This window comes from Oryzias latipes, chromosome 2 (assembly GCF_053564925.1).
Source record: "Oryzias latipes strain Hd-rR chromosome 2, Olatipes_Hd-rR_3.1".
Taxonomy (NCBI): Eukaryota; Metazoa; Chordata; class Actinopteri; order Beloniformes; family Adrianichthyidae; genus Oryzias; species Oryzias latipes.
The window spans coordinates 46355178-46383144 of NC_136238.1; the positions used below are offsets into that span (position 1 = coordinate 46355178).

At 43.6% G+C, this 27967-nt stretch overlaps 3 protein-coding genes across 5 annotated transcripts in view; 1 reads left to right on the forward strand and 2 right to left on the reverse strand.

Annotated features, from left to right (window-relative positions):
- The window catches only part of LOC144989338 (uncharacterized), a 118594-nt gene that overhangs the window by 56581 nt on the left and 34046 nt on the right, over window positions 1–27967 (forward strand). The gene's annotated exons all lie outside the window — the stretch shown is intronic.
- Window positions 189–9517, reverse strand: LOC144989380 (ribonuclease inhibitor-like). The gene is made up of 4 exons (XM_078941760.1): window positions 9407–9517; window positions 2536–2712; window positions 1605–1778; window positions 189–1288 (listed from the first exon to the last, which is right to left on the reverse strand). Exons 1-4 carry the CDS (start codon window positions 9427–9429, stop codon window positions 1267–1269), a joined length of 396 nt encoding a protein of 131 aa, XP_078797886.1. The 5' UTR covers window positions 9430–9517; the 3' UTR covers window positions 189–1266.
- Window positions 9403–26853, reverse strand: LOC144989064 (NLR family CARD domain-containing protein 3-like). Of its 2 annotated transcripts, XM_078940930.1 has the most exons (10): window positions 26700–26853; window positions 25704–25841; window positions 25493–25621; window positions 23489–23608; window positions 19867–19980; window positions 19620–19698; window positions 19260–19458; window positions 17303–19136; window positions 17033–17206; window positions 9403–9816 (listed from the first exon to the last, which is right to left on the reverse strand). In XM_078940930.1, exons 2-10 carry the CDS (start codon window positions 25787–25789, stop codon window positions 9771–9773), a joined length of 2781 nt encoding a protein of 926 aa, XP_078797056.1. In that variant the 5' UTR covers window positions 25790–25841; window positions 26700–26853; the 3' UTR covers window positions 9403–9770. The 2 variants fall into 2 exon arrangements, with proteins under 2 accessions (XP_078797056.1, XP_078797057.1); XM_078940931.1 differs by lacking the exons at window positions 9403–9816; window positions 17033–17206 and having other exon boundaries at window positions 17299–19136.

The following is a 27967-nucleotide window of genomic DNA, read 5'->3' on the forward strand; positions in this document are numbered from 1 at the left end:
GCCCGGCAGCCTTCTCTCCATGCAGGGACAGGGATCCCTGAGGTTTCTGGCAAGACCAAGAGCCGGGGATCACATCATATCACATCTAAGTCAGGGGGTTGTCCGTGACCCTGTGGTGTGGGTTCTGGTCCTTGCCCCTGAGCGCTGGGCCCCGCCAAATTTCCAACTGTGGCCCAGCCTGGTCGTGCCCCCCATTTTCCCTGGAGTGCCTCCCTCCTGGGTGGGGTCGGCTGTCCCCTGCCTTGCTCCTTCCTGGACCAACCGTGGGCCGGGTGGGTGGCTGCCTGGAGTGCAGAGCGGATCTCCCTTGGGGTTCCTGGCTCGTACCTGGGGTTGGGGCGGGGGGATGCCCAGAACTCCTGAGTGGTGATGAGGTGCTCGTCTATGGCTGTGGGCGCCCTTCTCGGGTGGGGGCCCGCGTTAAGCCCTCTCGGCGCGGCGGGGGGGCTGCTCTCCTGGTTGGGCTGGGGCGACATTCTCTTTCCCCCCATGTCTCCCTGCTCTCTGGCTCTGGGGGCCTCGTGGTGGTCCTGCTGGCCCTGGCCTGGTGGTGGATGTGATCGCCCGGGGGGGCGTGAACAATATCTGTTTTGTGTACATGTTGACATGTGGACATTTCTGCAGCTAATAGGTGTGTTTATAACATCTGAGTGTTAGTGTGGACAGGCCCCGCCCTTTGAGATTTGTATTACACTTGAACCTTACCGTAATGATAAACATCCAGTAAACTTGTTACTTTATGCTGCTTCATGGTTCTACCCCCCCTCCTATTATCACCCTCCTACCCCCTCTCTCTAACATCCCTCTCTCTTCTTCCCTCCTTTCCTTTTCCGTCCGGTCCAACACCAAAGATTTTCAAATATGATTGAAATTAATAAAGTCTGGCCTCAATTACAAAAGGGGTTTATTCAGACATACCACTGGTTTGTCAGAAGATTCATAACCCCTGTTGTTAAAGTAAAATATGTCCAACACAAGAGGCCCTCAGCTCTCATCTGTTTGCCCAGCTGTTGGACAGGACAAGTGAAAAAAAAAAAGTAGACTGAAAAGAGGAAGTGCAGTTCTCCATCAGTCCACCGGGGGAGCTGCAGCACCATATCTGAGAGACAGTGGAGCTGATCTCAGATCAGTTCCTGCTGCAGCTCTGACACTCATCTCCACTTCCTCTGATTCCTCCATCACTCTGCTCTCCACATCCCAGGAACACGGTCCAGTCACAACATCTCTGCAGACCAGCTGCTCCTCTCTGCTCCTCCAGGAGGAACATCAGATTGACCAGTCCTCCCACCTGCAGAGAGAAAGTGTAGAGACAGAGATGAAGAAGTGTCTCCTGATCCTGGTCTATCAGTCAGTGATGCAGCACAGCAGCAGAAAGAGCAGCAGGAGCTTCAGTCCTGTTCAGAGCAGCAGCTTCCTGTCATCTTCACCTGTTGGAGCTTCTGCTGCTCTGATTGGCTGACTGTTGTCCTGAAGCCTGTCATCATTCTCCTCAGAGCTTCACTGAGAAGCTGCAGCTTCACAGAAAACTCTGCATCTTTGCTCTCAGACTAACTTTAGGACCAAACATCTGGAAGCAGCTGGACTGACTCCAACCCTCTACTGACCTCAGAGTCTGCAGTTTGGAGTTTGGACTCTTCATCAGATCCTGGAGCTTCTGGACATCTGAAGACTGAAGTCTGTTCCCTCTCAGGTCCAGTTCTGTCAGGTGGGACGGGTTGGACTTCAGAACTAAGACCAGAGCAGCACAGCTGATCTTTGACAAACTGCAGCCCCTAAACCTGAATCCAGAACAAAGAGTTGAGTTTAAAGACAAAGTTCCTGTTTTTCATCCTTCACTTCTTCTAAAGAGTTCAGAGTTGAAGAAGATCAGAAAGTTCAGAAAAAGTCCAAAGATGTGAAGCAACAGCAGCAGATCAGAAGAGTCCAGCAGAAGCAGAGAAGAAGAACATTCAGGAACATTCAGGACAACATGCAGCTGCTTCAGGAAAGAAGTCCAGATGTGTGAAAGTCAAACATCAGCCTGTGGCTGCATCCAAACCAACTGATGTTTCTGCAGCAACAGCAGAAAAAGTCCACTTCCTCTTTCTGCTCAGCTCTTCTCCAAACAGCACTGAATCATGGGAGAATTTCAGCAGCAGGATGCTGGAAAGTCTTCCTCCCAGTTTTCAGGAGATGATCTTCCAGTCCTTCTCTGCTGCAGCCCTTCAAGCAGAGACTTTCAGCTCCAACAGATCAAAGCAGAGAGAAGAAGGAAGTGATGAGGAAGAGTCAGCAGCAAATGTTGGACATTGATCCCTGATCAAGCATGACTTCAGCTCTGAATGAAGAGTCAGAAGCTGCTGGGAGCTTTGATGTGAGCAGAAAACAAGCAGCTGCAGGAAGAAAAGAAGAAGTTCTTCTGCAGATCTTTGAAAAGAACAAGCAGCTGCAGGAAGATGCTGCTGCAGATCAGAATCTGGACATTTCTGCTCACTGTGGGTCAACACAACTTTGTCATCATATTGATCTGAACACAACTGAAACATGGAGTCTGACCCCAGAGTCTGCAGTCTGCAGTCTTTACTCTCCAGAAAACCACACAGATGAAGAACTCCTGAATCCTGCAGGTTCTGGTTCCAGCTAAGTTCCAGTTCTGTCAGATTAGACGGGTTTTTCTTCAGAGCTGAGACCAGAACTTCACAGCTGATCTCTGACAAACTGCATTTCTTCAGCCTGCAATCAGACAGAAAAGTGTGTTTAGGAGCAGTGATGCAGCTGGAGGTCCAGGAACTTGGTCCATTCAGTCAGGTGGGACCCGCCCTGATGACAGATGACATTTTGACTGTTTGTTCATTTCTTTTGGATTTGGACCCAAAAACATGATCAGTATTGAAAATGCAATAGATTAGAAATGACTTGAAATGAAGTTAAAACAGACAAGGAATTGAAATATCGTTGATCGTCATGAATTATTCATGATTACATATTTACAATCCAATTGATTTTCTTTTTTTACTTGATTTTTTTTAAATATTTTTCTTAACACAGAATGCAGCTGTTTCTGTAAGAAAAAAAGTAAACATGAGTAGCGGGGTACAACAAATAAAATTGTTTCAAGCAGAATATTGTAACCATTTCTTCCATCGATCTTCAAGTTTTTGTGCATCTAGCCTTAAGTAATGTGTTATCTTCTCCATGGAGAAAATTTCCTCCATAATGCCTCTCCATTGCTGCAGTGTCGGCATTTCCCTGGTATAATCACCTTGAACAGGTACTTGTCTTCTGGTCGAATGATGTCCGTTGTTAGGCCAAAGTACAGTCTCTGGGAATCCATGACTATCTCATCTCCTAGGATATCCCGACCATATTTTCCCAGAAAGGAGAAATATTTCAACATGACCAGAAAATGTGTGAATGGTTAGTCCCCACACAGCCTCCAGCATTGTTGTGGGGTTCCCAGCTGTTTACTCTTTATGTTAGGACTAATAAAAATTACTTGTCTTGTGTTTCCATCCAAATTCTCTCCATTTTCTAGAACATGTGGAGCTATGCTGTAGACCACAGATTGAATGCCATTCATCTTCTGACAGTGAAATTTGTAATTCTGATTCCCACTTTTGTTTTATATACAGAGAATTATATCCATTACAGTTTAACAAGCATTTATACAGTTTGGAAACAACCTTTGAGTGTAAGACCCCCGTCAGCATTTCTATTAACTTGCTTCCATCTTGACAAAGATATTTTTTAATTTCCGTATTGTAAAAGTGCCTTAATTGGAAATACCTGAATAGGTCAGCCGTATCAAGCTGAAACTCCTCTTTGAGCCTTCCAAAGGACTTGAACAATTTTCTATCTGTTAACATGCACACTGCCATCATTCTTCTGTCACTCCATTTGTTAAAAGTACTCTCCATCTGTCCCATTCTGAATTTTTGAGATTGTGAGGGCCAGATAAGTAGTTTGTAATCACCACCTATTATCATGGTGCCTCTGTTAGACTCCCCCTCTCTCTGCTTGGCCCCTGATTCATCCCAGCTGCGTCCACTCAACTCATCTACCTGCCAGACCTACATAAGGAGCTTCAAGACCAGGATTCATCTCCAGTTTGTTGCCTCTAATAGTGCTTAGTCTGGCCTCTCATTGTCTCAGGTCATGTACATCTCCCCTTCGTCTCACTAACCCTTTGTCCTGTTCCAGGAACCTCATTCCCACGAGTGGACGTCCAAGCTGGTAAAACCAAGTTCTGCACTCTGTCGTCCCACCGCCCCTACGACTGTGAAATTAAATTACAACCTGGTTCCACCCTCCCCAAGGGAAGACTGTTCAACCTCTCTGGACCTGAAAGACTCACGATGGAGAGCTACATCCAGGAAGCGCTATCCCTGAGTCAAATACGACATTCGTCATCCCCTGTTGGAGCTGGGTTCTTCTTCGTGGAGAAAAAGGATAAGATCTTACGCCCCTGCATCAATTATAAGGAAATAAACCAGGTCACCTTTAAAGATAAGTACGCTCTACCCCTCATTTCTACTGTCTTTGACTCTGAGCAGGAGGCCAGAGTTTTCACTAAGCTGGATCTACACAACGCTTATCATCTGGTCCGGGTCAAGGAGGGGGACGAGTGGAAGACGGCATTTAACACACCACTTGGACATTATGAACATCTGGTCATGCCCTCTGGGCTGACTAATGCCCCTGCCGTCTTCCAGAGACTCGTTAACAACGTCCTCCGTGACTTTCTTAATCGTTTCGTCTTCGTGTATCTGGATGATATACTCATTTACTCCAATGACCAGACCCAACACGAACAGCACGTACGCCAAGCACTCACCCGTCTTCTCGAGAACCAACTATATGTCAAATCAGAGAAATGTGAATTTCATGTTGACCATGTTCAGCTTCTGGGATACATCATTGAGCCAGGCCACATTCGACCCAACCCTGCTAAAATTGAAGCCATTTCCAATTGGGAACTCCCCAACAGCCGCAAAAGACTTTAGCAATTTCTCGGCTTTGCTAATTTTTATAGGCGGTTCATTGGGAACTATAGTAGCATTGCTGCACCCCTTACTAGTCTCACACCCACCACCCAGAACTTCCAGTGGACCCAGGAAGCACAACAGGCTTTCGATCAACTCAAACAACTCTTCATCACCGCGCCTCTTCTGGTAGAGGCGGATGCCTCGGATTCAGGGGTCGGAGCGGTCCTGTGACAAAAAGAACCTCAATCCGGTAAGCTCAAACCCTGCACTTTTTTCTCAAAAAAACTATCTCCTGCAGAGCAAAATTATGATGTGGGGAACAGAGAACTGCTAGCCATCAAGTTGGCACTAGAGGAATGGCTACACTGGCTGGAGGGGGCTGAACATCCTTTTGTGGTATGGACGGACCACTAGAACCTGACCCGGTAGCCAGGACGTCAAGCCTGATGCCCTTTCCCACAAGTACAGCTCCTCGGAACAATCCACAGCCATCATCATCCCTTCCACCTGAATCGTGGGTGCCCTTACCTGGGATATTGAAAACCGTGACATCCAGGCTCAAGGTGAGGAAACCGGTCACGCCCCTTGTCCTAACGGAACATTATTCGTCCCCACTTCCCTCAGGTCTGAAGTCCTGTCCTGGGGACATACCTCCAAAGTGTCCTGCCATGGCGGCGTCCAACGAACTCTTAATCTTCTCAGGCGTAGATTCTTTTGGCCCTCTATGGAGAAGGACGTCCGGGAATTTTAAGCAGCCTGTTCCACCTGCACCGGTTCCATGTTGGCTAATACTGCCCCGGCTGGACTACTTCACCCACTACCTACCCCCAGCCATCCTTGGTCACACATTGCCTTGGACTTCATCCCCGGACCACCCTCATCCCAGGGTAACTCTGTCATACTCACTGTCATAGACTGTTTGTTTTACCAAGATGGTTCATTTCTCACCTCTGGTTATCACCCTTAGTCCAATGGTCAAGCAGAGAGGGGCAAGCAGGAACTGGAGGCAGCGCTACGTTGCCTGGCAGCACAGAACGACAAGGACTGGTCCCAGTATCTAGTCTGGATAGAGTATGCCCACAATACTCACTCATCCTCCGCCACTGGGTTGTCACCTTTAGAAGCCGCCCTCGTGTACTCACCACCTCTGTTTCCGTTCCAAGATTTTGATTTTGCGGTGCCTTCAGTCCAAGAACATCTCCAGCATTGCCAAACCAAAGAATCTCTCCTCCGCACCAAGGAGAGCAACTGTCGCATCTCCATTCGAAACAGGGTGGTGGGACCCACGTTTCAGCCTGGTCAGAGGGTTTGGCTCTCCGCTCGCAACATTCCCATCCAAGCTCACTCCCGCATGTTGGGTCATCGGTTCATTGGACCCTACTCCATTGAAAAAATCATCAATCCCACCTGTGTCCATCTACGCCTCCCTCGAGCTCTCAAGGTACACCCCTCTTTTCACATCTCACAAATCAAGCCCGTTAAGGAAAGTCCATTATGCCCGCCGTCCGCTTCCCTGCTGCCCGCCTATATCATCGACGGTGCTCCTGCCTTCACGGTCAGCCGTGTCCTGGACATTCGTTGTCGGGGTCGTGGGCACCAGTTCCTGGTTAATTGGAAGGGCTACGGTCCTGAGGAGCGATCATGGATCTCCCGTTCCACATCGAAGATTTCTTCCAGGCCCATCCTGATCGCCGCCCTGGACCACCTGGAGGCGGTCGTTGAGGGGGGGGGGGGGGGGGGTACTGTCATGGTGCCTCTGTCAGACCCCCCCCCCCCCTCCCCTCTCTGCTTGGCCCCTGATTCATCCCAGCTGGGTCCACTCAACTCATCTGCTTGCCAGACCTACATAAGGAACTTCAAGACCAGGATTCATCACCAGTTCATTGCCTCTAATGGTGCTTAGTCTGGCCTCTCATAGTCTCAGGTTATGTACCTCTCGCCTTCGCCTCACGAACTCTTTGTCCTGTTCCAGGAACCTCATTCCTACGAGTGGACGTCCAAGCTGGACACGCTGAGCAGGAACTCATCTGGACTCACTTACCTCACTGTGGAACTTCGCCGAACGCCACGCCACGTCACGAGCCATAGCCGGACCTCCAAGCCACGTCTCGAGTCATCGCCGATCCTCAAGTCTCGCGGCGGACCTACGGACCCTCTCCAGCCACGCCGCCTAGTACTACTACTACTACATACTACTACTACTACTGGGCTTCTAAATAGTATTCTCGAAAGCTTGAGAGAGCTAATCATCCTCTTTCTTTTTCTAGTTGGAGTGTTTTCAATTTCACTCTTGGTTTTTTTTCCCTTCCCAAATAAATCTACTCACTTGTTTGTCCCATTTTACAAATTGATCCTCTGCGATCTGCACTGGCAATGATAAGAAAAGATATAGCAATATAGGTAGCACATTCATTTTTATAACCTCTATTTTGGAGCTAAGGTCCATGAACAGACTATTCAATTTTGTTAAATCTTTTTGTATTGAACTATTCATCCTAATATCATTAATCTAAAAGTTTACCAAGTTTTACCATCAGAAAAACTAAAATATTTTATATTTACTGCATCACATTTCAATTTATATCTTTGTCTAATTGAATCTGCTGGTTTATAATTTATGCAAAGTAATTGAGTTTTAGAAATATTTAATTTGTATCCGGATTTACTATCAAAGTCCTTCAGAATCGTCAGGTATTTTGGGAATGCTAGTTCTGGGTTCTGCAGATAAATAATATCATCTGCAAAGAGCCCAATTATTTGTTCTTCCTTTCCTATCATCACCCCTTTTAAATTGTCACACTGTCTGATTTACTGGGCTAGGGGCTCAATGAAAAGAGCAAAGAGAATTGTAAAATATATTTTGATATGATCACATTGCAGAAAAACAGCTGAAAAAATCTTTAGTTCTCCACTGAAAGCATTTTCTGACATCTCTAAACTGTAGAGGGGCTTTGAAAAACATGAGAATCCACAGGGCCCAAAATGTCTGAATGTGGCCCTGAAAAGGAGCTGCTGATGGTTCTGCTGGTAGTCTAAGGGTTTCAGCTGGTTCTGCTGCTCCCAAAGTTGGTTCCATATGGAGGCCCGTATGAGGATCTGATTTCTATAAATATACAACTATTTACATGAAAAATGTCAACTTATAAACATCAGGATCTCAATGAACTGATGACCCCTGTTGCTGTACTAAACACCAGCCATGAATTTGATTACCCAGAATTCACTGCAGGGGCATTTGTCACACCAAGAGTTTATCTCTGTCAGTAAAATTACTTCTTTGCTAAATTATTTGTATTTCAATGAGAATGATGATAAAGATGAGGAAGACTATTGTGTTGGTGAAAGAAATCCTGTAGCCATTGATCAGAATGATGGTGATGATGAAGATGGATCTGCTGGGGTGGTGATGAAGATGTTGAACCTGAAGTGAATGAGTTGGATCCAAACACACAAAGGGATCCTAAAGATTTAGCTTGTGATGTCGACACCTTGAAAGAACAACTTGCTAAATGAGAATATCACTTCAAAGATCCACTGAGCAGCTCCCTGTACAGAGAAACAGTTTCAGAGATGATATCCATGCTAGTCTAGAAAAACTAGAAAACATTTTTACTGCAAAGACTAGAAAAGGATGTGGTTAACTGTATACTGCACAGAGATGAAACATGGAAAAAACAGCTTGAAACATTCAGAACCACCAGCACTCCCATTGTGCAGAGAACCATAGCTGCTTCCACAGATGTCAGTCCCACAACTCCAACTGACATGCTTCACTCTTCTTTTTCTAGTCAGCCTGCTGCAGCGCCATACGATCCTAAAGCGCCTGTCAGGATGGAATTTCTCACCTTTGGGACCTCTGGAGATTCATCTGATGTTCTCAGCTTCATTGAACAATGTGAACATGATCTAGATGTTCCACCTCTATCAACCATGAGTTGCTGGGAGTCCTGTCTGCAGTCCTAAAGGGACCAGCACTCAGTTGGTGGAAAGCCACAAAAGCTCTGGAGCACGACTGGACGTCATTCTAACATGCATTCATGTCAGCTTTCCTTTCCTCGGATTATTGGAATGAGGTTGAAGAAAAATGAAGAATAACAGTTCAAAAGCCAGATCAGTGTCTCCGGGACTTTGTTTACGATTATGATGCTTCATGTTTGAAGTGGAAGACAGACATGTCAGAAGAAGAAATTGTGCGACATATCCTCAATAACATCAACCAAAAGTGTCTGGTTGTCTCAGAGGAACTGTCTCTACAGCAACACAGCTTGTCACAATAGGAGCCGTGGTTGAGAAGGATTGCATGGGGCCCCAGAATAATGGAAAAAAGTGCATTCAACTCTGAAAAAGCCATGTAGAAAACATCTGAGAGGAAACCTTTCCAAAAAGGTGCAGTAGGGGTCACTGTTGTCCAACAAAGACTTGTTAGAAATAAAGATTCCAACCTTTGAATTGTTCCTGTTTCCATCAGAGGGTGTGAGGTGAAGCTGTAGTTGACACAGGAAGCACATTTACACGTATGCTAGAAACCCTGTGGAAACAAGTTTCCAGAGAAGAACATTTTCAACCACCAGAAAGCAATGTTTTGGAATGGCTGATGGTACGCCTCACCAGGCTCTGGACAAGAAGACCGTGTGTTGCTAATGGCACGAAGAACAGTGGCCTGTGTAAATTGGTGCATGTTATGAAAAACAGCTATCTTACCATGTAAACTGAAGTCTTTCATAAAGAATCACTGAAAGTGAAGACTGAATCTTTGCTTACTCAGCAGGAAGAAGCAAAGGTCCAAAGTCTCAGCATCAGTTCAAGTCAGCAACTGTAGCTACAAGAAGATTTGAATGTTTTCCTGGAGGATCTGCAGGAATGGAGAAATGTTTAATGCTGCTAAAGACTCATTCAAAGAGATTGGATTCAGACTTCTGAAGGATGAAGAACATTTTTGTCAGGATTTCATTTCTCTGGTGTTGTTGCTCTGCCTGAAGGAAAGTCTATGTTTGAGAGGCCTTCATGACCAGGGGGGTATTTCAGGAAGCATGTTTAAACTAGCCTGACTTTGAGCCTGAACTCTGGCTGAAATCAGCCTGAACTTGCTTACTCTGGGTATGTCGGTTCCAAAAGACCAGATATGCACGGTACACAAAGACATTCTCAATAGATTGCCGATTTCTGGAGTCACCATGGAAACGCGTGGAGAGAAAAAAAAGAAAGCGCGACACTTGAGACGGAAGTGAGACGGAGTCTGAGATTTTAATGATAAATTATAAGATTATAAGTCCATCAAAAAAGTAACACGGCTGAAAAATAATTTAAATAATTTAGTTAAATTAATTCAAACTCAATAATTGTTTATACAACTCAAATTTACGTATTTATCTAACTAAATGTCACATTACTCCATTAATCTTTTTTCCATCTTAATTACTTATATTTTTTGAACTTTCATATGTCTAAGTTTGAGCCGGCAGATATGCTCATTTTTACAACAATAAAAAGAACGGAAAAAAATGCACGGAGTGCAAAAACTCATTAAAGTTTTTCTGTCACTGTCATAACAGTTTCAGGTGGTGGGGGTGCTATATAAACTCATCATCCTCTCCTTCACTCTCACTCATGGTGCAGAGACATAAGCATAGTAGGACAATATAGCTCGGCAAAACACGGTGAAACACAGTAAAACAGCTAAACAACTAAACACATTTTGTCAAAAACACACACTTAAACCCAAATCCGTCCAGACAGGCAAAGGGAATGATATCCCAGAATCCCTTGCGGTGCCGATGTAACAGCAGCATCAAAGTTACACCTACTTAATTGAATTAATTTGAACGAAAGGAAAATAATTGTCTGAAAACTACGTGTTATTTTTAAGGTGACCTAACAAAAAAAATGATTTATCTTAACTGAAGCAAATAATGAAGTTAGATCAAACTAAAAAAGTTTATCTTTCCAACATCCATATGTGGTCTTATCACTCTCTCCTCTCTCATGGTGGAAAAAGTATTATCTGAGCTTTTTCATCCACTAGATCATCTTCAAATGGACACGCCATGCTGCTTCACCTCTCTGTAAACAAACTAACCTTCAACTAAACCTGCTCCAGACCAGGTTATGTTCAGAGCAAGAGTTGCCATGGTAACTTGACCTACCCTGAAACATACCTCTATTTCTGGAACCGAAAGCTGAGGTTATCAACTTCCTAGCCTGGGAGCTAGCAGAACCTGCTTTCTGGAATACCCCCCTGGACTGCTGCTGAACTAGATCAGATAGTTGACGGCACATTTGATGGGAGAGGTCATCCAGGTCAGCATGAAGTTTCTCTGTAAAACTGAAACTCAAAGATGTTCACCTCAATTAAAGAATAAAGCAGAGCCAAACTTTCCTTTCTCTATTCTTCATATGTGTGTGTTTGCACATAAACAGGTCCAAGTCAGTTACTAGACATTTCATTGTTGTTCTGTCATTACGTAAATGAATATGTAGTGTGCCAGGCGATTGCAGAGAATAATATTTAGTGAGGTCCACTGTGTCTGCTGCTCCCAAAGTCCCATTTCTGATCCCAGAAATCTTTTAGGATGTTTTTTTTGTTTCTTGGTTTGCTGATCTAACCATATTCTTTAGGCCAGGTAGCTCCACCCCCCAGCCTTGAACATAAACAACCAGCAGAGGTTCTTCACTCTAACCCAGCATAGATTTAGTGTCTGTTTAAGCAACAGGACTGATAACCTGGGGCCTGTTGCACAAAAGTAGGATAAAGGATTAAGCCAGGATATCTTGGTGATCCTGGCTCAATTGATCCCCAATCCGGTTGCACTAAAGCTGGATAGGGGGCAGGAGGATATGTTATGGTATAAGTTACCATGGAGATTTATTCTGTGGAGCTAGCCTGCTCCAGACCAGGCTAAATTCCAGGATCTATTTAATCTAATCCCTAATGTCAGTCAGCAGTCGCCACAAATGGAAACCAATAGTAATTTCACTGCTCACTATACATTGCTAAAATGACAGATGTGGGGCATTTGGTGAAATTGTCCTTCAGTATGGTTTCATAAACGAAGACATGCTGATGTGCCAGAATATGAAGTATCACATTGTCATAACTATCAAAACTGTCAAAAGAATATGTTGCTTTTCTGCAGAAAGAACCAGTCTCATAAATTTATGACTTTATCCTTTTTCCTCAGTGGGCCCTAGTACTCTGTCATATAAAATAATACACATTCCATTAAAATATAAAAACACAATGTGTAACATTATGTTCCTTTATTGAATAAGGACAAAACAAAGCAGGAAAACTACACTCAAGAAACGTTCACTTTGAATGAACATAAAAAAATTATGGAAATGATTTCCACATGATTAGATAGCGTTACTTGAACAAAAATGAATCATATTGGTCCTACTTAATGTACTTAGGTTCAAACTAATAAATTTAAGTTGAATAAATCTAAATACTGCAGTTGGACCCAACTTTAAATTAATATTGTTGCTCACTCTCAAAAGATAAAAGTTGATCCAACTTAGTTGAATCACTTCAATTGGTCACACCTCATTAAATTAAGTTTATACAACTTAAATTTGTATGATTACCTAACACAATTTATGTTGATATAACTTAAATTTTTATTTTTTGCTTTAATTTTATTTTTACATCTGAGATTGAAAATGTTTTCCAAAGTTACAGCCAATGGGTCTTTTAATTTTCACAGCTAAGACATGAATTACACAGCAAAGTCCTACCATCATGTTGATCCAACATGATACCATTAAATTAGATACATTAGTAATCGCAAGGAATTGTGGGATACCATTTTCTTTGTCTATCTGTGAAGATTGGGGTCTAAGTGTGAGTTTTTGTCCATGGGTTTTATTGTCTAGCTCAGGGGTCGGCAACCCATGGCTCCAGAGCCACATGTGGCTCTTTCATCCTTCTGTTGTGGCTCCCTGTGACTTTGGAAAATAATGAGTATTTTATAAAAATTCAAATTTATTTTAGTTTGTTCATTTTTCATGGCATTTCAAAGGCGCTGCTGGCTCCGTGCGAGGCACGTGCCACGTAAAAAACAGCTTCCTTGGTGGGCTCGTGTTTGTCGGGCGAGGGCTGCGGAGCTGATAGCAGGAGGAGACACGCGGGGCGGCTTCAATAAACACTCCGGGTCTGGAGTGATTTTCTGCCGGGGGCTTGGCGTGGCGCCGAGCGGGGAGCGGCTTTCTGGTGACGGAGAGTTTGCGCCGGTGTTTTGGACTCCCGTGTGCGGTGATGTGTGTTTCAGAGCAGGGGAGCTCGTTGCGTCGGTCGCGATCGACCGGTCATCTTCGGGGATGTGGGGGAGATTGAAGGGGAAGAGAGTGCTTCTTGAAAATCCACCAGCCAATCAAAATCCTCACCGAAAAGTACGGGACTTGATTGACAGGCAGAATGGCCAATCGGACATCCTCTGACACATACCTCACTGCAGACGCGAGTTTAAATGCGCTCAGCGCAAACTCTGCCTTCAGAACGTCTTTTTCTTCCCGCGGAACATCATGTCCCCGGTAGAAGTCCAGCAACCGGAGTTTATTAAAGCCGCCCCGCGTGTCTCCTCCTGCTATAAGCTCTGCAGTTCTCGCCCGATTAATACGAGCTCATCAAGGAAGCTGCGAGGCACGCGCTTTATACTGATGCGGAATGTGTGTTTGTGCTGAGCGGCGCGCGTGCCACGAGGGAGGGGCACATGCAGGTGGAGATGGGGGTGTGAGCACGGAGCGGAGGTGTGTGCGTGAAATATATTGTGTGTTCGGAGGACGGAGCACTAAATTAGTAGTCGTTGTTCCCCATCAATACTGATCAATACGGAGCCAGCAGCGCCAAATGCCTCACAATATGCCATGATGCTCTCCGCATTGCACCGTTTACAGCAGAGCATGAATACGATGGTCGCTGCTTTCTGTCTTTGTAATAAAACGCCTCATCTGTTAATACAAAAGTATCTTTATGTAAACTCACTGTGTAGTTTTTAATCATCAGTACATAAACAATAATGTTGAAATAAACATGTAACAAATAAACATGAAGATGAAAAGAAAGAAGTACTTTTTTTTTTATCTTTTCTGGCCCGCAATCTACACTTATGTCCTTGAAAATCGATTGCGATTGACGTAATGAGCACCCTTGATATAATATATACATGCATAATATATATAATGATGTCAAAACGGGTTGTGGCTCCGGGTGCTTTTTTTTCATTAGGGGCGGTCCCAAATGGCTCTTTGAGTAAAAAAAGTTGCCGACCCCTGGTCTAGCTGTTTTACTCTTTTTTAACTAGTCATTTAAACTGTTATCTTTATTTTTTTCTGCACCATGAGTTAGAGTGTGGGAGAGGATGATGACCAACCACCTTGTGCGGCAAAATGTTAATGTTCCAATACTAAAGGCTTCTGCATAACAGCACAACCCCTCTACACATTGCTTCCAGACTAGGAAATGTGAACATGGTCCGACTAAATGACTAAGCTCAGCTTAGTCATTTATCCCGGATGTCTTAATTCTACTTTTGTGCAACAGACCTCTGAAGCTAACCTATAGACTACGGTATATAAAATGAAAGACCTGGTTCTGATCCAAGGTCGCTTCTGAATAATCTCCAGAACCAGGTCTGTGGAAAAGACCTGTCAGTCTGCTACAGTTTGACCTCCTCATATCTCTTCATAAGGAGCTGCTGCTCTGTTGGTCAGAAATCTGCTGCAACTGTTTGTGCATTGAAATCTGCAGTTCTGGAAATGATTCATGTTTTCTTTCAAAGAACACAGAACAGGGGCCTGTTGCACAAAAGTAGAATTAAGACATCCGGGATAAATGACTAAGCTGAGCTCAATGAAGCCAAAACATGTGCGTCCAGGCTGAATTGGTTGCACAAAGACCAAGCCAGGATGAGCAGACACGGATTCATTAAGCCAGGTGTAACCAATCCTGGATAGCTGCGCGCTCACGGCTCACTCAACTAGACCCCGCCACAGATCACAGATTAACTGATTTACCATGGCAACTAGACCTTTCCCTAGTACCTTTCCCCGTCAGAAGCAAAAATCCTCATGGAGGCATACGAGGAGGTAAAATATATAATTAAGAAGAAAGGCAACACCACCACAGTGATAAAGCACACTCAAAAAAAGGAAATTACCAGCCAATTAATTTTATGAAAATGTAACTTGTCATTTCAAAAAGAAAATTTTTGTTTGTAAATCTTACGTGAATTAATCATGTCGATCATACATAAAAAATAATCCATTTAAAAGTTACTAATTTCAATCATGTTGATCCAACATGATACCCTTAATATTTCATACATTAGTAATTGCAAGGAATTGTGGGATAGCATTTTCTTTGTCTATCTGGGCAGATTAGGGTCTAAGTGTGAGTTTTTGTCCATGGGTTTTATTGTCTAGCTGTTTTACTCTGTTTTAACTAGTGATTTAAACTGATATGGTTCTTTTTTTTCTGCACCATGAGTTAGAGTGTGGGAGAGGATGATGACCAACCCCCTCGTGTGACAAAATGTCAATGTTCTGGTACCTAAGACAGAATTTGTGGTATTTGAGCTCCTGTCTTGTGATGTGGGACTTTACTGCATAATTCATGTCTTTGATACAAAAATTAAAAGTCCCATTGGATGTAATTATGGAAAACATTATCAATGTCAGATGTATAAATAAAATTAAAGCAAAAATTTAAGTTAAATCAACATAAATTGTGTTGGATAGTTAAGTTGAATAAACTTAATTTAATGAGGTGTGACCAATTGAAGTGATTCAACTAAGTTGGATCAACTTTTATCTTTTGAGAGTGAGCAACAATATTAATTTAAAGTTGGGTCCAACTGCAGTATTTAGATTTATTCAACTTAAATTTATTAGTTTGAACCTAAGTACATTAAGTAGGACCAATATGATTCATTTTTGTTCAAGTAACGCTATCTAATCATGTGGAAAACATTTCCATAATTTTTTATGTTCATTCAAAGTGAACGTTTCTTGAGTGTAGTTTACCTGCTTTGTTTTGTCCTTATTCAATAAAGGAACATAATGTTACACATTGTGTTTTTATATTGATATGGAATGTGTATTTGTTTATATGACAGAGTACTAGGGCCCCACTGAGGAAAAAGGATAAAGTCATAAATTTATGAGACTGGTTCTTTCTGCAGAAAAGCAACATATTCTTTTGACAGTTTTGATAGTTATGACAATGTGATACTTCATATTCTGGCACATCAGCATGTCTTCGTTTATGAAACCATACTGAAGGACAATTTCACCAAAGGCCCCACATCTGTCATTTTAACAACTGTCCTCCTTTAAAACAACTGGTTACAATATTATGACTTGTCTTTTTTTCCCCTTTGACCCTAATATTCTATCATTTTACATATAGCCTTAAAGTCTATGGGAAACTGTAAATTATCTAATGATAGCAACATCATCTAAAACTCATTATTTATTCAAAATGATTGAAATTAATGATCACAAACATTTAAATAATGACAGTGGGTCTAGTTATATGTGATAACAATGTATAGTGAGCAGTGAAATAACTATTGGTTTCCATTTGTGGCGACTGCTGACTGACATTAGGGATGAGATAAAATAGATCCTGGAATTTAGCCTGGTCTGGAGCAGGCTAGCTCCACAGAATAAATCTCCATGGTAACTTATACCATAACATATCCTCCTGCCCCCTATCCAGCTTTAGTGCAACCGGATTGGGGATCAATTGAGCCAGGATCACCAAGATATCCTGGCTTAATCCCTTATCCTACTTTTGTGCAACAGGCCCCAGGAACTTGTTACAGATATCAACACCTGGATGGACATAGGTTCTTCCGTTTAGTCTGGTGCAAAAGAAACAATATTTGTAACCATCAGATACATAAAAAACAGGATTTTTAACTCAAGCAGAATGTTGTTTCTTTTTACTTCTATACAACAGTCCTCTGCTGTTTCCTCTGCACTGACGTCTCTATCTGACACTTTCTCCTGAAACAGAGAAAAACAGGCAGAACTTCTTGTAGAGAATCGACATTTAAATGAAACCTGACCTGAGAGTCTCCAGTTTACAGTCTGGACTCTCCAGTCCAGCAGACAGCAGCTTCACTCCTGAATCCTGAAGCTTGTTGTAACTCAGGTCCAGAATTCGGAGTCTGGAGGACTGAGAGCTAAGAACTGAGGACAGAGCTGAACAGCTTCTCTGTGACAGATTACAGTCTCTCAGTCTGAAGAAAACAAAGACAGACAGCAGTTATTGAATCTTTCATGTTTCCACTGAGATTCATTTGTTGACTGAAGGTGATTTTCCTGAGAGTTCTTACAGAGCTTTGTTGGAGGCTTTGATCACTGGCAGCAGCCTCAGAAGAGCCTCATCTGAAGGAGAGTATTTCTGCAGGTCAAACTCTTCCAGATCTTCTTCTGATGACAGTAAGAAGAAGACCAGAGCAGACCACTGAGCAGGAGACAGTCTAGGTCTGAAGCGAAATCCTAACCACGGAACAAGAGATGGTTTATGTGTGGAGACACCTCCTGACCTCAGGAGCTGTTGGATCTCCTCCACTAGAGAACGGTCATTCAGTTCATTCAGACAGTGGAACAGGTTGATGCTTTTCTCTGCAGACAGATCCTCACTGATCTTCTTCTTGATGAACTGGACTGTTTCCTGATTGGTCTGTGAGCTACTTCCTGTCTGAGTCAGCAGACCTCGTAGGAGACTCTGATTGGTCTGCAGTGAAAGACCCAGGAGGAAGCGGAGGAACAAGTCCAGGTGTCCATTTGGACTCTGTAAGGCCTTCTCCACAGCACTCTGGTACAACTGGAATGGACCTCTCTGTTCAGGCTGAGACATCTGTGATTGTTCTTCCTCCATTAGGTTGAGTCCAGTGGTGATGAAGGTCAGGTGGACATGAAGAGCAGCCAGAAACTCCTGAACACTCAGATGGATGAAGCAGAAGACCTTGTCCTGGTACAGGCCTCTCTCCTCTCTAAAGACCTGTGTGAACACTCCTGAGTACACTGAGGCTGCTCTGATATGGATGCCACACTCTGTCAGGTCGGATTCATAGAAGATCAGGTTTCCTTTCTGCAGCTGCTCAAAAGCCAGTTTTCCCAGAGACTCCATCATCTTCCAGCTCTTTGGACTCCAGTGAGGATCTGTCTCAGCTCCTCCATCATACTTGACCTTCTTGACTTTGGCCTGAACCACCAGGAAGTGGATGTACATGTCAGTCAGGCTCTTGGGCAGCTCTCCTCTTCCTCTGCTCTTGAGCAGATCCTCCAGAACTGTAGCAGTGATCCAGCAGAAGACTGGGATGTGGCACATGATGTGGAGGCTTCTGGATCTCTGGATGTGGGAGATGATCCTGCTGGCCTGCTCTTCATCTCTGAACCTCTTCCTGAAGTACTCCTCCTTCTGTGGATCATTGAACCCTCTGACCTCTGTCACCATGTCAACACACTCAGCAGGGATCTGATTGGCTGCTGCAGGTCGTGTGGTTATCCAGAGGCGAGCAGAGGGAAGCAGGTTCCCCCTGATGAGGTTTGTCAGCAGATCAGCCACTGAGGTGGACTTTCTAGGGTCCTTCAGGATCCGAGTCTTGTGGAAGTCCAGAGGAAGTCGACTCTCATCCAGACCATCAAAGATGAAGAGGACCTGGAAGTCTTCAAAGCTGCAGATTCCTGCTTGTTTGGTTTCAGGGAAGAAGTGATGAACAAGTTCCACCAAGCTGAACTTCTCCTCTTTCAGCACATTCAGCTCTCTGAAAGTGAATGGAAATGTGAAGTGGAGGTTCTGGTGGGCTTTGCCTTCAGCCCAGTCCAGAGTGAACTTCTGTGTTAAGACTGTTTTCCCGATGCCAGCCACTCCCTTAGTCATCACGGTTCTGATTGGTTCTGGTCTTCCAGCTGGGAGTTGGAAGAGCTCTTCTTGTCTGATGCTTGTTTCTGCTCTGTCTGCTTTCCTGGATGCTGCTTCAATCTGTCTGACCTCATGTTCTTCATTCAGCTCTCCTCTTCCTCCCTCTGTGATGAAGAGCTCTGTGTAGATCTCATTCAGAAGGGTTGGGCTTCCTGCTTTAGCCATCCCCTCAAACACACACTGGAACTTCTTCTTCAGACCAGATTGGACTTCATGTCGACAAACTGCAGCAGCAGATCCTGAATGAAGACAACAAACAGTAAATCAAGTCTCTGCAGCCCTGAAGGATGAGGGTTTGAATCCCTGTGGTTCCATGTGTTCAGACATCAGTAAATCTGAAACCTTCAGAGAAATCCTCTTACTGCTCTGCAGTCCATCAGCCAGCTCCTCCTGCTTCATTCTCCTCAGGAAGTTCACTGTGATCTTCATCACTGACTCTCTGCTGCTCCTCTGCTCTTCATCTTCAGCCTCCAGCTCCTCCTCTTCCTCCCTGTGACTCAGAAGCTTCTGGATCTTCTTCAGCTCCTTCTTGACAAAAGTGACAATGTTGTCCTCCAGCAGCTGCAACAGAATTCCAGATGAATGAGCCAATCAGAGTGAAGTCATGGAGCCAAACATCAGCTCCATGTTGGACACACTGACAGTCCACTGGTGTCCAAAGTGCAGCATGGAGACGACTGTGGACAGAATGATGGGAAAGTAGTTGTTGTTCATGTACAGACCAGAAAGATGGAGTCCAGCTGTGTTTGATGCTGCTGGACAGACAGACCACTGGGAGTCTCTGAGCTCTGCTGGTCCAGTCTGTGGACAATCAGCAACAATCAGATCCTACTGGACCCACTGGTGTCCTGCAGACACTCAGTAGAATCTACTAGATCTATTCTGTGTTTGAGGAGAAGCTCCAACAGTCACTGCTGCACACATGGAGATAGAAATGTCTGTGAGAAAGAACATTTACATACAGCTCACCTCTCTGCACCAGAAGATGATTTAAAGTCAATAGGACGACCCATTGACCGGTCACTCCTGAAGGAAACACAGCTGGGTTCAGATCCAGATCCAGTTCTGAGTCTCTGATGGACCCTGATAGAAAACATTTGTTTAGTTAGAAGTGAGTTTCTCTCATGATGGTGTTTGATGAGTTCTTTTGGATTTGGATCATCTCAGATCAGAAATGCATCATGAATGCTGTTGTTTCCAGAGCAGCAATGATTCCAACATTCATTCTGACTCACAGATGAATCAGAGTTACAGAAAACTGGATCATTGATTCTCATATAGACCAGAAGAAAATGAAGAATTGAATGTTTCAGTTTGTAGATGAGATGCAAAGAAAAAGAGACCAACCATTATGCATCATTATATTTTCTGTGCTTAGTTATAAGATCATTTTTGGAAAGGACTTTCATTAAAATATTTGACTGTAACTGTTTTATCCCCTGATTCAAATATATGTTCAAATCAGAAAACATGAAAAGATTCCTTTCTGTTGAAAGTTCCTCCAACATTTCTGCTCCCATAGACTGTTTGGGATTCTGATCTCTGTCGTCACTTTTCTTCACCAACTTTCCCTGAGGGTTCCTGAGCTCCAGAGGACTCTTGGACTTGCTCTGATCTTTGAAACCATTTTGGAGCAGAAAAACACAAATGACAGAAGGTGGGAGGAGCCAACATGTCAGTCAGAAATTATTAAAAATAAATAAATAAATAAATAAATAAAGAAATACGGTGGCCGACAGGGCTCACACTACATACAAATGGAAAAACGCAACGGCATTACCCGAAGCAAGACGAAATTACCCGAAGCACAACGGCATTAAGAGACAGCGCAACGGCATTACCCGAAGCGCGACGACATAACCGCAGCATTAGCATTAAGCTCAGCACAACGGAAGTGAGGACTTTTTTTCCGGGGAAAAAATAAAAGCCTGGCAGATTCAAACTATTCGGTACGACAGAATTTTAGGGCCACCAAAAAAAGTAAAATTATGAAATTTTAAACCGTAAATTTATGAGAAAAAAATTGTATTTTTACGAGATTAAAGTGGAAGTGAGCATACAGGGCAGCAGCAGCAACAAGTGAACGCTGAAAAATAAAATAAAAGCTGCAGCGGTTCTCTACACCCAAATGTTTCTCTGAGCTCCTTATTTTATATATGAAACTCCGCTTTACTGACACCGAACCCCGGAAAACCGGTTTACACTGAAAATTATCTGATTTGTGTGTAACATTTGGGTGTAGAGAACCGCTGCAGCTTTTATTTTTCCTTTTCATTCACATATCCTGAAGTTCATCTGTCACCTTACGACATGAACCTGTCATCAGAACACCAATGCAGAAGTAAACAGTGTTACATACGCCACCTCCTCCAGATGAAACGTCCCGTTATAACATATAACAATAAAGAGGAATGAAAATAGTCTGTTATATTAGCATTAGAACGTTGAAAATGCCAGAAAGTGCTCCTCCTCAGACGGAAGTGTCACACAAACGTAGAGATCTGATCTTTAATGGAGGAAGAAAGGATTCAGGTGGACAGCTGCAGGGATACTGTTGAACCTGCGCGATGACTTCTCTTTTTTTCTTTCTGACTGTGGTCGGAAACGCAGGGGAGATTTTCTCCAGGGCCGAAGGCGGATCCTCGTTTGGGATTCACTTTCCCGCTCGGATCGTCAGCCTCCAGAGCGAGTTAATAAGACAAAATACTTCTTCTGGGGAGGGACATCATCTTTTTATTAAGGTTCTCAGTCTCGATCACACAATATAGACGCAAACTCTCCCGCTCCGCGCTCTCACCCCCCTCTTTCGCCCGTGCTCTCACACATGCACGCGGGGTCTCCAACACACACACACGCACGCACACACACGCGCGCGCGCACACTCCATAACTGTCGCCGTCGGCTTCATCAGGCTGCAGAGATCCTCCAAACCACCAATCAAAAAATAAAACATTAATAAATCATAAATCAAACAACTAAACTTCCAGACATTTGGAACGTTATCAATAAACATTCAGCTCACCTGTTCAACTAAGTTTAGTCAGTCTGCTCTGCTGCTTTGCAGCGTTCACTTGTTGCTGCTGCTGCCCTGTATGCTCACTTCCACTTTAATCTCGTAAAAATACAATTTTTTTCTCATAAATTTACGGTTTAAAATTTCATAATTTTACTTTTTTTGGTGGCCCTAAAATTCTGTCGTACCGAATAGTTTGAATCTGCCAGGCTTTTATTTTTTCCCCGGAAAAAAAGTCCTCACTTCCGTTGTGCTGAGCTTAATGCTAATGCTGCGGTTATGTCGTCGCGCTTCGGGTAATGCCGTTGCGCTGTCTCTTAATGCCGTTGCGCTGTCTCTTAATGCCGTTGTGCTTCGGGTAATGCCGTTGCGCTGTCTCTTAATGCCGTTGTGCTTCGGGTAATTTCGTCTTGCTTCGGGTAATGCCGTTGCGTTTTCCATTTGTATGTCGTGTGAGCCCTGTCGGCCACCGTAAAGAAATGATTCAAACTCTTTGAATTTCTGAAGTTCAGTGAAAATTCCTCATTAACCGTCAGACTTTGTGCTTTGGTTGATAAGTGAACCTCAGCTATGGAATGATGTAGAAAATTCCAGAAAACCAGTTTCATTTGGAATGAATTCTGTTCACTCACTGACTGTCAAGTGTATTTGTAAACTGCGTGCTCCCACACTTGCAAAGGGACAGGACTGCACCAAGGATTTCACTCTTTCCAAGTCTTTTATTAGCAACAGTAGTAGAAGTTGGAAGTAGTTGAAAATAGTTGAAAATAGGAAGTAGTGGGGGTAGGTGAAAAACCTTTAAACAATCAAAACAAAACCTTTAATCAATAAACAGCTCAGCATATTTAAATCAAACATAAGGTAAACCAGGAAAATAAATTAGGATGAAATCTAAACCAACAATTTGTAACCAAGAAAACTAAACCAACAACTCAGTTTAAATTGTAGGAAACTTAAATACAATTTATCTCAACTTAAGTAGAATATTTTACCAATAATTATCTTTTTCCAGGTTAACAAATATGTATAATTTCAAAACAAACATTTGTAGGACATTTTACAACATTTAATTATTTTTTCTTTTAATCCAATACAACAATGTGACATATTAAAGTCCAGCATTGAGCTTACCAGTAGCCCTTTATAGTCCAAGCCCGAATCACGCAGTGGTTTGAGTTTAGCATCCAAGTTCGTGGAAACTGCCGTCATCCAGCTCAGTTCTTACACACACAGTGGTGAAACGCCGTTTTAAGCTTTCCCAGCTTCCGCGCTGATTGCCTTCATTCAGTTCAGCTGGTAACGGCGCGCGTGTATTGTTCTCTGTGCTGAGCGCACGCAGGCTGCTGCGCGCTAATGTGAGACGCTGCGCACTCCAGCTTACAGCGAGGCAACCACCTCCGCTGATCAGCGTGACACTGACCTGAAGGACTTCAAACCATCAAAAAATGATGACATCATCCCTGACATTTTTAAAGGCTGTTTTGGATTTGGTGCTCAAGTTACTCAAAACCCATCTAAACACTTTCTGTGGAAAAATATCCATCAACAGATCTTTGTTCACTAGAAACTGCTTCTTACTGTGAGTCTGAAGGTCCTGGTTCAGTTCTGAAGTCTGGAGGATCACCTTTGGACCGGTCACTCTTCATGGATCCACAGCTGGAGGCTGCAGACTGGACTCTCTGTGTGACCTGTTGACCTCTGCAAACACCAAAGCATCAGAGTGTTGGAGGATCTGCTTCTTCATGAACAGCTGATGGACTTTGACATGAACACAGACTGAGCTGTTTAGTCTGGAATAACATGACATGTTTGGATCAACAGTTTCCAGCTTTCAGCATTTTCTGTCAGTCAATCCAGACTTTTTTCTAGAAAAGCTGATTCCAATTCTCCATGTAGAAATGGAGAAATTCTGAGAGCAGAAAGTCTAACTAGAACAATGTGATGTTTGGAAAGCATGAAAATCTGAATCCTATGTGTTGTGAAGGCTCAGCCCATTGTTGATGACATCACACGAAGTGATGTCGAGTTGCTTTCTTCTTCGGTGGTTTTCTGGTTTGTTGAGCTAGTTCCTGTTTCCATGTGCTCTGGGTCAGCAGCAGAGAGAGACTTTAGTTGCCTAAAAAAACCCTGTCTAACACCTGAAGGAATGTATGTTTTCATCTTACTTTTATTACATTGAAGTTTATCTTTAAGGTTTAGTGTGTATTGTAACCTCTTTTGAACTTTGAAGGAACATCCTGAAGTGACATTCAGTGAGGAGGTTTTATGACTGCAGCTCCAAGCTCATCCTCCTTCAGGGGAAGGAAAGACTTTGGAAGACTGGGCAGTAATTCTGTCATGGACCATATATTAACCATCTCTGGGACAGATTCAATCTATGGGAAACTCTTCAGGTGTCCACTCACATGTGGAGAACAAAGCTTTATGACCTAGTGCCTGTGATGGATTTCCTGCCATTGGTGGACCAGATGGGGATTCATTTGATTGCCATACAGTGTCCGTCTGTAAAATGGCCCCCCGGACAGGCAGAGGGGAAATGCTGTGATTCCAGATATGGACTGAAGGAAGTAGGCAGGCTCCTCTGTCAGCCAATCCAAGCGGCCAGAGGCAGAGATTCGGCCGCCATGTTGCTTCCGGGGGTGGAGACTCTGTCCACTTGTTAAAAGTGTGCACTGAAGGAATTTTTATTTTCTCAGCATGGCTGCTTCTAAATCGCATATAACTTTCTGCATTTTGCAGGCTTCGGAATTCTGAGAACCCAGATAATCTGTTTTGTTTAAAGATCTGTTATTTGTTCTAGAACTCTTTGTTAGGGAACTAAAACTCTGTATATTTCTCCGTTCGAATTATGGTCTTCTCATGATTTTCTGAACACGCATGGAAGCAATCTCCAAGGCGAAAAGAATTCCTACGAACCACAGTTCATTCCAGTTGCTGTGTTTCCAATATTGAGTAACTGACCAAAATGTAAGTGTTTGAATTCTTTGTTTTACATGCTTTACTCGTTTTATTCGTGCAGTTATTTTTCTCAGCCGCTAGGTTTCACTGTTGTCACCGTTTCTATGAGGTTTTAAAGCAGATTTGATTATATTTTGCCTATTCTGGAGGTTGTCAATTTGCCTATCATTTGCCTATTTGGAGTTTATTTTCATAATGACATACTGAGTCAGTTTTCCTTGTTTTATGTAATTTATTTTACTTACAGCAGGGCTATTTGTGTTATTTATGTAGTGATGAGGATTTTTGTTGTTTGTAGACTAAATTGGAATATTCACCAATGGAATAAATTCAGAACATCTGAAAAGTGGAGTCACCTCTCTTTTTTCCTCCTCCCTGTGTCTTGACCGACACCCTATCTTGTTTACGGTTAAACTCCTAATCCGAATCAGCAATATAGTCCTCCATCCTCACACTCCCCCCTAACATTCTGGTCCTTTGAGCCGGATTAACAGTACTCAAGATGGATTTAGCAGAAGAGATGCACCCTGTTGTAGAACTGAACCAGACCTCAAGTCCTTCATCTGAAAACTGTTGATCATCTGAACTAGAATCCAGCCTCCAAAAACTCTGACAAACACTCACTGTTCCACTGCTGAACTCATGACTTTGAAGTCTGGAGGAAAACCTTTTGACTTGTGACTCCTGTTGGACCCACAGCTGGATCCAGGTCCAGATCCAGATCCAGGTCCAGGTCCAGGTCCAGGTTGGTTCCTGTGAAGAATGAAGGTTGCTGGTGTGAGTCCTGAGCTCTGACATGGAGAAGATCATGGACAGTTGGAGATGTTCATCTCACCTCTGAGCTTTGCTCTGGTTGTCATGGTTACCATCTCTGCTTCTAGAGGGAGGGGCTCCCTCCTGTGGCTCCTCCCACTGATCCATGCTGCTGGATTCTCTGGATCCACATCAGCTCACACACACCTTCCTCCTTCACCTGCAGAGGAAACCCTCCTCATCATCAGCTCTGATCCTCCTTCACCAACAGATCAGCTGCTCCTCCACTGATTGGCTCTTCTCTTGTGTTTCCTCTCAGGTTCAGGTGAATGCAGTCAGACAGCAGTGGGAGGCAGAGGAAGCTGCCATCAGCTGCTGCACTTCTGCTCTCCCTCCACCAGGTGGAGACATGGAGCTGCAGCAGCAACATTTCCATTCAGTCACTGACACAGAAACAACAAACTTCCTGTTTCTACACTTCAGGAAACATGAAGAAAAACAGACAGAAATCAAAGAAAGAGGAAAAAATACAGAAAGAAAGACATGAATTCTTCCTCTCAAAGCTCCAACAGAGACTTTCTCATGACCTTTGACCTCCAGACAGGTTTGGATGGAGGAGAACAGGAATGTTTGGAGACAGAACTGAAACCTTTGACCTCCAGAGCTTCATGATGTTTGTGTTTCTGACAGAAACTCTTTCTTCTGTCTGGGTTCTGGAAAGTTCTGACAGGAAGCAGCAGTCAGCTGATCTGAACCACTTTGATGAGTCAGCATTTTCACTTCTGTAAACATCAACAGTTTGTTCTGTGAAAATCTACAGTAAAAATATTAATTTGTTTCCATTTTCTTCATAAATCAGTGAAACAGAAACTGATCAATAAGTGAGAATTGATCCTCAGTTGTTGATCAGTAATGAGATCAAATCTGTAAACAGCAGAGAGATGAAAGTTTGTAGAGAAAGAAGAAGATCTTCTCTAAACATTCAGAGACAAACAGTCAAGTTAGTGAAGACAAAGTTCAGCAAACAAACAAAGAAAGTCGATTTTCCTGAAAGGTCTTTAGATTCGTCTTTTCTCACCGTGTGAAGCAGCTGCAGCTCAGATCAGAGATTCTGCTTCTTCCTCTTCTGCTTTGCTTTAAGAACTCATCACTTCCTCATGTTGTGTTGTTCTGCTGAGTCTTGTTTGTCGTCACTGTTTAGGTTTGTGTCTTCAGATCAGCTGTTTAGAGAAATAGAAAGAAAAACTCCTTTTCTTCTGGTCTCTTTCTTTTCAGTCAGGCTTTTGCTTTGGACCAATCAGCTTCAGTCTTTCTCCTGAAAGCTTCAGCAGGATTTGATCACATGACCTCTGACCCGGTGGCTCCTCTTCCTCACACTGAACTGCTGTTTGTGAGCAAGATAAAGAACATGAAGATTCATGTTAATCTTTCCTCTTTAGTCTGCACATCTCAGCTCCTGGTCTCGGTTCTTGATCAAACAGGTTCTGGATCCAAACAGGTTCTGGATCCAAACAGGTTCTGGATCCAAACAGGATCTGGATCCAAACAGTTTCTGGATCTAAACAGGTTCTGGTTTCAAACTTTTCTCTGAACCAAAACAAAGTGAATTCACAAAAACTCTGATCCAATCATTTCATCTGAATTGAAGGTGTAGATGATTTCCCAGAAAGCAGAGGATTCTGGGTCTGAAGGTTCTGACCAATCAGAAAGAAGCAGATCAGAACCTGCAGAAGGTTGGAGAACAAACAAGCACGCTTGGAGGCGGAGCTTCATCTGTGATGAAGAGGAGGGTCCTCACAGAGGAGATGACAGAGCAACATTCCAGTGACAGAAAACAGTTTGCTTTCCTTCAGCTGCAGATGCTGTTTCTCACAGGGTTCCTGTTGAAACCTGCAGCTCCTCCTGCTGTGGAACAGCCTCCTCCTCCTCCTTAGTGGGCGTGGCCTCACATGTTCCTGAAATAGCTTTGTCATGCATTCTGCTGGCAGAAACATAGAGAAACAAGCAGCAGATGTCCTCCTGGCACCCTACCCGCCAATTTTAACCGCACCTTAGACATTTAGGGCCCCTTGGTGTGGAGGGTGAGGGGACATCACTGTGAGTAATCAGGAGATGTCCCCTTAGTGCCCTACTCGCCAATTTTAACTGCACCCCCCTTAGTACACACACCCCTCCCCCTTCAATATATACATTCAAACATAAACACACACACATGCACACAAACACCCTCTCAAACACCCATACACGCACACACATTTTACAAGGAAGGTGGGACCTGGGTCCATCTGTCCCCTACCCCGTCCCTGGTGGGGGGTGCGGGCCCCTTGGCGATGGCGGCCGTGTCCC